Genomic DNA, 10,623 nt, shown 5'->3' with positions numbered 1-10,623 from the left:
TTTGGAAAAAATTATAAACACATTTTTTCACATTGTCATAATGGGTTATTGTGTGTAGAATTTTGAGGACAAAAATGCAATTATTTCATTTTGAAATAATAGGCTGTAACATAACAAAAATGAAGCGCTGTACATGTGCAAGAGGAAATGGATGTGTGTATGTAATCAATATTTTATTGTATTGATCAAGTTGCACTGTGCTTCCGGTCTTTTCTACGTCGCAATTCTATTTCTGACTCTGCGGTTGTCATCACTCTTTTATTGTGGCGTCACAAAAAAAAGGGGGCCAATAAGGCGTGGCCTGATACATCTTTCTTTCGGCACGGTACCAAAACGGAGTCGTGAGTATCATCCAGTACCGATACGATATCAGCACATACATACTTTTAGGGCGCGATCTAGTAATATTAGTCGAACAGAAGTGTTGTGATCACATGACATGCTGGAGCAGGTCTGGGACGGACTCCCTTGTTTTGGACTGGATTTTAGATGCAGGCCAATACTTGCTTTTTGCCGATATCGGACCGGGACGACTCCAGAGTGGATCTTTCAGGTGCTCGGGTCGCACAAGGTAAAGTCGAGGTTCACTCCAGTTTGTGGTGTACAAGGTAAGTTGGGGGATGATATCAAAAGTGGAACTGTGTATCACATTACCAGGATCGTGATGTTTTATTGTTAAATGTTCAAAGACAGTAAGCTCAGTTTTATGGCGTATCATACCGAAGTGGTATCACAACAAGTGTCCATCATGATTGCTCGCTCAATGAATCAATCAGGAGCAACAATCCGTGTCATGGCGGCCGTTAGATTTCCTCCAACACCAGCTCTGATGGATGGGAAACAGGAAAATGTTACAAAAAAGCACTTTTTAATTTAGTTTCAGTCTTTTGACGAAAATGTATTTTAGTTTTAGTCACATTTCCGTCATCGACCATATTTTCCGCACCGTAGAGTGCACTGTTATATAGCGAAGCCACACCCACTACATTTTAGAAGAAAAAAAATAGTTTTCCATATATTAGCCACCGATATATACTTTGTGAAATTAGTTATTTACACAGACATTTTAGTAATGTTTATTTATATTCCTTAATTGCTTCCAAACGGTGTCTGTTACGCGGCAGTAAAACGGCTGATCAAACAAAACAGAAGTAATGGTCATGGACCCACTAGCTAAACAGACTCAATAACTCCACGGTGACGTTTTGGTGAATTTACTGAGGAGTTAACGAAACAAACAATACAAAAAGAATGCCTTTGTAAGGTAATGATACTAACACAGACACTGGTAAACGTGTTAGCATAGTAGCTAATGCGAACGACGCTCGCTTCATTACATTATGATAGCAAGTATAAATATGCAATGAAACACTACTATGTTAGTAAGTAAGAATAGTTTTAGTTATGTTGTAAAACGTGCAAACGTTGTTGGGAGTGATGAATGAAGAATCCATTAGAGTAGAATGGAGGGATGTAGTTGCTAATGTTGCTCTGGAGAGGCAAGTCTGCTGGAGCTGTTGTCCCCGCCCGCTTCAAGATGGATGGATGTATTCTCTTTTTATTTACCATTTACACAACGTGCCAACTTCACTGCTTTTGACTTTTGTAGATCTGCGTACTTGTGTTTTAGATTTGCGTACGTGAGTTTTATATCCGTGTACGTGTGTTTTAGATCCACATACCTGTGTTTTAGAGCCACGTACGTGTTTTGGATCCGCATACGTGTGTTTTAGATCCACATACCTGTGTTTTGGATCCACATACAAGTTTTAGATCCACATACGTGTTTTAGATCCACATACGTGTGTTTTAGATCTGCATACGTGTGTTTTAGATCCACATACGTATGTTTTAGATCCACATACCTGTGTTTTAGATCCACATATGTGTTTTAGATCCACGTACGTGTGTTTTAGATCCACATACGTGTGTTTTAGATCCACGTACGTGTTTTAAAGCCACATACGTGTGTTTTAGATCCACATACCTGTGTTTTAGATCCACATACGTGTTTTGGATCCGCATACGTGTGTTTTAGATCCACATACCTGTGTTTTAGATCCACATACAAGTTTTAGATCCACATACGTGTTTTAGATCCACATACGTGTGTTTTAGATCTGCATACGTGTGTTTTGATCCACATACGTATGTTTTAGATCCACATACCTGTGTTTTAGATCCACATACGTGTTTTAGATCCACGTACGTGTGTTTTAGATCCACATACGCGTGTTTTAGATCCACGTACGTGTTTTAAAGCCACATACGTGTGTTTTAGATCCACATACCTGTGTTTTAGATCCACATACGTGTTTTAGATCCGCATACGTGTGTTTTAGATCCACATACCTGTGTTTTAGAGCCACATACGTGTGTTTTAGATCCACATACCTGTGTTTTAGATCCACATACCTGTGTTTTAGATCCACATACGTGTTTTAGATCCACATACGTGTGTTTTAGATCTGCATACCTGTGTTTTAGATCCACATACGTATGTTTTAGATCCACATACCTGTGTTTTAGATCCACATACGTGTTTTAGATCCACGTACGTGTGTTTTAGATCCACATACCTGTGTTTTAGATCCACATACCTGTGTTTTAGATCCACATACGTGTTTTAGATCCACATACGTGTGTTTTAGATCTGCATACCTGTGTTTTAGATCCACATACGTATGTTTTAGATCCACATACCTGTGTTTTAGATCCACATACGTGTTTTAGATCCACGTACGTGTGTTTTAGATCCACATACGTGTGTTTTAGATCCATGTACGTGTTTTAGAGCCACATACGTGTGTTTTAGATCCACATACCTGTGTTTTAGATCCACATACGTGTTTAAGATCCACATACGTGTGTTTTAGATCCACATACCTGTGTTTTAGATCCACATACGTGTTTAAGATCCACATACGTGTGTTTTAGATCCACGTACGTGTGTTTTAGATCCACGTACGTGTTTTAGAGCCACATACGTGTGTTTTAGATCCACATACCTGTGTTTTAGATCCACATACGTGTTTTAGATCCACGTACGTGTGTTTTAGATCCACATACGTGTGTTTTAGATCCATGTACGTGTTTTAGAGCCACATACGTGTGTTTTAGATCCACATACCTGTGTTTTAGATCCACGTACGTGTTAAAGATCCACATACCTGTGTTTTAGATCCACATACGTGTTTAAGATCCACATACGTGTGTTTTAGATCCACGTACGTGTGTTTTAGATCCACATACGTGTTTAAGATCCACATACGTGTGTTTTAGATCCACATACCTGTGTTTTAGATCCACATACGTGTTTAAGATCCACATACGTGTGTTTTAGATCCACGTACGTGTGTTTTAGATCCACGTACGTGTTTTAGAGCCACATACGTGTGTTTTAGATCCACATACCTGTGTTTTAGATCCACATACGTGTTTTAGATCCACGTACGTGTGTTTTAGATCCACATACGTGTGTTTTAGATCCATGTACGTGTTTTAGAGCCACATACGTGTGTTTTAGATCCACATACCTGTGTTTTAGATCCACGTACGTGTTAAAGATCCACATACCTGTGTTTTAGATCCACATACGTGTTTAAGATCCACATACGTGTGTTTTAGATCCACGTACGTGTGTTTTAGATCCACATACGTGTTTAAGATCCACATACGTGTGTTTTAGATCCACATACCTGTGTTTTAGATCCACATACGTGTTTAAGATCCACATACGTGTGTTTTAGATCCACGTACGTGTGTTTTAGATCCACGTACGTGTTTTAGAGCCACATACGTGTGTTTTAGATCCACATACCTGTGTTTTAGATCCACATACGTGTTTTAGATCCACGTACGTGTGTTTTAGATCCACATACGTGTGTTTTAGATCCATGTACGTGTTTTAGAGCCACATACGTGTGTTTTAGATCCACATACCTGTGTTTTAGATCCACGTACGTGTTAAAGATCCACATACCTGTGTTTTAGATCCACATACGTGTTTAAGATCCACATACGTGTGTTTTAGATCCACGTACGTGTGTTTTAGATCCGCATACGTGTGTTTTAGATCTGCATACGTGTGTTTTAGATCCACATACGTGTTTTAGATCCACATACCTGTGTTTTAGATCCACGTACGTGTGTTTTGGATCTGCATACGTGTGTTTTAGATCCATGTACGTGTTTTAGAGCCACATACGTGTGTTTTAGATCCACATACCTGTGTTTTAGATCCACATACGTGTTTAAGATCCACATACGTGTGTTTTAGATCCACATACCTGTGTTTTAGATCCACATACGTGTTTAAGATCCACATACGTGTGTTTTAGATCCACGTACGTGTGGTTTAGATCCGCATACGTGTGTTTTAGATCTGCATACGTGTGTTTTAGATCCACGTACGTGTTTTAGAGCCACATACGTGTGTTTTAGATCCACATACCTGTGTTTTAGATCCACATACGTGTTTTAGATCCACGTACGTGTGTTTTAGATCCACATACCTGTGTTTTAGATCCACATACGTGTTTAAGATCCACATACGTGTGTTTTAGATCCACGTACGTGTGTTTTAGATCCACGTACGTGTTTTAGAGCCACATACGTGTTTTAGATCCACATACCTGTGTTTTAGATCCACATACGTGTTTAAGATCCACATACGTGTGTTTTAGATCCACGTACGTGTGTTTTAGATCCACGTACGTGTTTTAGAGCCACATACGTGTGTTTTAGATCCACATACCTGTGTTTTAGATCCACATACGTGTTTTAGATCCACGTACGTGTGTTTTAGATCCACATACGTGTGTTTTAGATCCATGTACGTGTTTTAGAGCCACATACGTGTGTTTTAGATCCACATACCTGTGTTTTAGATCCACGTACGTGTTAAAGATCCACATACCTGTGTTTTAGATCCACATACGTGTTTAAGATCCACATACCTGTGTTTTAGATCCACGTACGTGTTAAAGATCCACATACCTGTGTTTTAGATCCACATACGTGTTTAAGATCCACATACGTGTGTTTTAGATCCACATACCTGTGTTTTAGATCCACATACGTGTTTAAGATCCACATACGTGTGTTTTAGATCCACGTACGTGTGTTTTAGATCCACGTACGTGTTTTAGAGCCACATACGTGTGTTTTAGATCCACATACCTGTGTTTTAGATCCACATACGTGTTTTAGATCCACGTACGTGTGTTTTAGATCCACATACGTGTGTTTTAGATCCACATACGTGTGTTTTAGATCCATGTACGTGTTTTAGAGCCACATACGTGTGTTTTAGATCCACATACCTGTGTTTTAGATCCACGTACGTGTTAAAGATCCACATACCTGTGTTTTAGATCCACATACGTGTTTAAGATCCACATACGTGTGTTTTAGATCCACGTACGTGTGTTTTAGATCCACATACGTGTTTAAGATCCACATACGTGTGTTTTAGATCCACATACCTGTGTTTTAGATCCACATACGTGTTTAAGATCCACATACGTGTGTTTTAGATCCACGTACGTGTGTTTTAGATCCACGTACGTGTTTTAGAGCCACATACGTGTGTTTTAGATCCACATACCTGTGTTTTAGATCCACATACGTGTTTTAGATCCACGTACGTGTGTTTTAGATCCACATACGTGTGTTTTAGATCCATGTACGTGTTTTAGAGCCACATACGTGTGTTTTAGATCCACATACCTGTGTTTTAGATCCACATACCTGTGTTTTAGATCCACGTACGTGTTAAAGATCCACATACCTGTGTTTTAGATCCACATACGTGTTTAAGATCCACATACGTGTGTTTTAGATCCACGTACGTGTGTTTTAGATCCACATACGTGTTTAAGATCCACATACGTGTGTTTTAGATCCACATACCTGTGTTTTAGATCCACATACGTGTTTAAGATCCACATACGTGTGTTTTAGATCCACGTACGTGTGTTTTAGATCCACGTACGTGTTTTAGAGCCACATACGTGTGTTTTAGATCCACATACCTGTGTTTTAGATCCACATACGTGTTTTAGATCCACGTACGTGTGTTTTAGATCCACATACGTGTGTTTTAGATCCATGTACGTGTTTTAGAGCCACATACGTGTGTTTTAGATCCACATACCTGTGTTTTAGATCCACGTACGTGTTAAAGATCCACATACCTGTGTTTTAGATCCACATACGTGTTTAAGATCCACATACGTGTGTTTTAGATCCACGTACGTGTGTTTTAGATCCGCATACGTGTGTTTTAGATCTGCATACGTGTGTTTTAGATCCACATACGTGTTTTAGATCCACATACCTGTGTTTTAGATCCACGTACGTGTGTTTTGGATCTGCATACGTGTGTTTTAGATCCATGTACGTGTTTTAGAGCCACATACGTGTGTTTTAGATCCACATACCTGTGTTTTAGATCCACATACGTGTTTAAGATCCACATACGTGTGTTTTAGATCCACATACCTGTGTTTTAGATCCACATACGTGTTTAAGATCCACATACGTGTGTTTTAGATCCACGTACGTGTGGTTTAGATCCGCATACGTGTGTTTTAGATCTGCATACGTGTGTTTTAGATCCACGTACGTGTTTTAGAGCCACATACGTGTGTTTTAGATCCACATACCTGTGTTTTAGATCCACATACGTGTTTTAGATCCACGTACGTGTGTTTTAGATCCACATACGTGTGTTTTAGATCCATGTACGTGTTTTAGAGCCACATACGTGTGTTTTAGATCCACATACCTGTGTTTTAGATCCACATACGTGTTTAAGATCCACATACCTGTGTTTTAGATCCACATACGTGTTTAAGATCCACATACGTGTGTTTTAGATCCACGTACGTGTGTTTTAGATCCGCATACGTGTGTTTTAGATCTGCATACGTGTGTTTTAGATCCACATACGTGTTTTAGATCCACATACCTGTGTTTTAGATCCACGTACGTGTGTTTTGGATCTGCATACGTGTGTTTTAGATCCACATACGTGTGTTTTAGATCAACATACGTGTTTTAGATCCACATACGTGTTTTGGATCCACATACGTGTGTTTTAGATCAACATACGTGTTTTAGATCCACGTACGTGTGTTTTAGATCCATGTACGTGTGTTTTGGATCTGCATACGTGTGTTTTAGATCCACATACATGTGTTTTAGATCCACGTCCGTGTGTTTTAGATCCACATACGTGTTTTAGATCCACGTACGTGTTTTAGATCCACGTACGTGTGTTTTAGATCCACGTACGTGTTTTAAATCCACATACTTGTGTTTTAGATCCACATATCTGTGTTTTAGATCCACATACGTGTGTTTTAGATCTACATACGTGTGTTTTAGATTAGTGTACGTGTTTTAAATCCGCATACGTGTGTTTTAGATCCACATACGTGTGTTTTAGATCCACATACGTGTGCTTTAGATCCACGTACCTGTGTTTTAGATCCACATACGTGTGTTTTAGATTAGTGTACGTGTTTTAAATCCGCATACGTGTGTTTTAGATCCACATACGTGTGCTTTAGATCCACATACGTGTGCTTTAGATCCGCATACGTGTGTTTTAGATCCCCATATGTGTGTTTTAGATCCACGTACCTGTGTTTTAGATCCACATACGTGTGTTTTAGATTAGTGTACGTGTGCTTTAGATCCACATACGTGTGCTTTAGATCCGCATACGTGTGTTTTAGATCCACATATGTGTGTTTTAGATCCACGTACGTGTGTTTTAGATCCACATACGTGTGTTTTAGATCCACGTACGTGTGTTTTAGATCCACATACCTGTGTTTTAGATCCACGTACAGTACGTGTGTTTTAGATCCACATATCTGTGTTTTAGATCAGTGTACCGTATTTTTCGGAGTATAAGTCGCACCAGCCGAAAATGCATAATAAAAAATTAAAAAAACATATATAAGTCGCACTGGAGCCCGGCCAACCTATGAAAAAAACTGCGACTTATAGTCCAAAAAATACTGTACGTGTTTTAAATCCGCATACGTGCGTTTTAGATCCACATATCTGTGTTTTAGATCCACATACGTGTTTTAGATCCACGTACGTGTTTTAGATCCACATACCTGTGTTTTAGATCCACGTACGTGTGTTTTGGATCTGCATACGTGTGTTTTAGATCCATGTACGTGTTTTAGAGCCACATACGTGTGTTTTAGATCCACATACCTGTGTTTTAGATCCACATACGTGTTTAAGATCCACATACGTGTGTTTTAGATCCACATACCTGTGTTTTAGATCCACATACGTGTTTAAGATCCACATACGTGTGTTTTAGATCCACGTACGTGTGGTTTAGATCCGCATACGTGTGTTTTAGATCTGCATACGTGTGTTTTAGATCCACGTACGTGTTTTAGAGCCACATACGTGTGTTTTAGATCCACATACCTGTGTTTTAGATCCACATACGTGTTTTAGATCCACGTACGTGTGTTTTAGATCCACATACGTGTGTTTTAGATCCATGTACGTGTTTTAGAGCCACATACGTGTGTTTTAGATCCACATACCTGTGTTTTAGATCCACATACGTGTTTAAGATCCACATACCTGTGTTTTAGATCCACATACGTGTTTAAGATCCACATACGTGTGTTTTAGATCCACGTACGTGTGTTTTAGATCCGCATACGTGTGTTTTAGATCTGCATACGTGTGTTTTAGATCCACATACGTGTTTTAGATCCACATACCTGTGTTTTAGATCCACGTACGTGTGTTTTGGATCTGCATACGTGTGTTTTAGATCCACATACGTGTGTTTTAGATCAACATACGTGTTTTAGATCCACATACGTGTTTTGGATCCACATACGTGTGTTTTAGATCAACATACGTGTTTTAGATCCACGTACGTGTGTTTTAGATCCATGTACGTGTGTTTTGGATCTGCATACGTGTGTTTTAGATCCACATACATGTGTTTTAGATCCACGTCCGTGTGTTTTAGATCCACATACGTGTTTTAGATCCACGTACGTGTTTTAGATCCACGTACGTGTGTTTTAGATCCACGTACGTGTTTTAAATCCACATACTTGTGTTTTAGATCCACATATCTGTGTTTTAGATCCACATACGTGTGTTTTAGATCTACATACGTGTGTTTTAGATTAGTGTACGTGTTTTAAATCCGCATACGTGTGTTTTAGATCCACATACGTGTGTTTTAGATCCACATACGTGTGCTTTAGATCCACGTACCTGTGTTTTAGATCCACATACGTGTGTTTTAGATTAGTGTACGTGTTTTAAATCCGCATACGTGTGTTTTAGATCCACATACGTGTGCTTTAGATCCACATACGTGTGCTTTAGATCCGCATACGTGTGTTTTAGATCCCCATATGTGTGTTTTAGATCCACGTACCTGTGTTTTAGATCCACATACGTGTGTTTTAGATTAGTGTACGTGTGCTTTAGATCCACATACGTGTGCTTTAGATCCGCATACGTGTGTTTTAGATCCACATATGTGTGTTTTAGATCCACGTACGTGTGTTTTAGATCCACATACGTGTGTTTTAGATCCACGTACGTGTGTTTTAGATCCACATACCTGTGTTTTAGATCCACGTACAGTACGTGTGTTTTAGATCCACATATCTGTGTTTTAGATCAGTGTACCGTATTTTTCGGAGTATAAGTCGCACCAGCCGAAAATGCATAATAAAAAATTAAAAAAACATATATAAGTCGCACTGGAGCCCGGCCAACCTATGAAAAAAACTGCGACTTATAGTCCAAAAAATACTGTACGTGTTTTAAATCCGCATACGTGCGTTTTAGATCCACATATCTGTGTTTTAGATCCACATACGTGTTTTAGATCCACGTACGTGTTTTAGATCCACATACGTGTGTTTTAGATCCACATACGTGTGTTTTAGATCCACATACCTGTGTTTTAGATCCACATATCTGTGTTTTAGATCCACAAACGTGTGTTTTAGTGTACGTATTTTAAATCCGCATACGTGTGTTTTAGATCCCCATACCTGTGTTTTAGATCCACATACCTGTGCTTTAGATCCCCATACCTGTGTTTTAGATCCACATATCTGTGCTTTAGATCCACGTACATGTGTTTTAGATCCACATACGTGTTATAGATCCACATACGTGTTTTAGATCCACATACCTGTGTTTTAGATCCACATACGTGTTTTTTAGATCCACATATCTGTGTTTTAGATCCACAAACGTGTGTTTTAGTGTACGTATTTTAAATCCGCATACGTGTGTTTTAGATCTACGTACCTGTGTTTTAGATACACATACGTGTGTTTTAGATTAGTGTACGTGTGTTTTAGATCCACATACCTGTGTTTTAGATCCACATACGTGTTTAAGATCCACATACGTGTGTTTTAGATCCACATACCTGTGTTTTAGATCCACATACGTGTTTAAGATCCACATACGTGTGTTTTAGATCCACGTACGTGTGGTTTAGATCCGCATACGTGTGTTTTAGATCTGCATACGTGTGTTTTAGATCCACGTACGTGTTTTAGAGCCACATACGTGTGTTTTAGATCCACA

General features: G+C 39.1%; 1 protein-coding gene across 2 annotated transcripts in view; it reads right to left on the bottom strand.

Annotated features, from left to right (window-relative positions):
- Positions 1–643: 643 nt before the first annotated feature.
- Positions 644–10,623, bottom strand: part of atrip (ATR interacting protein) — a 50,868-nt gene continuing 40,888 nt past the window's right edge. For both annotated transcript variants that reach the window (XM_061977614.1, XM_061977615.1), the window contains exon 18: positions 644–826. In XM_061977614.1, coding sequence (XP_061833598.1) covers positions 804–826 — 23 coding nt within the window. In that variant the 3' untranslated portion in view covers positions 644–803. The remainder of the gene's footprint in view (positions 827–10,623) is intronic.

Source organism: Nerophis lumbriciformis, linkage group LG18 (genome assembly GCF_033978685.3).
Source record: "Nerophis lumbriciformis linkage group LG18, RoL_Nlum_v2.1, whole genome shotgun sequence".
NCBI lineage: Eukaryota > Metazoa > Chordata > Actinopteri > Syngnathiformes > Syngnathidae > Nerophis > Nerophis lumbriciformis.
This window is presented reverse-complemented; position numbering and strand designations above follow the sequence as displayed.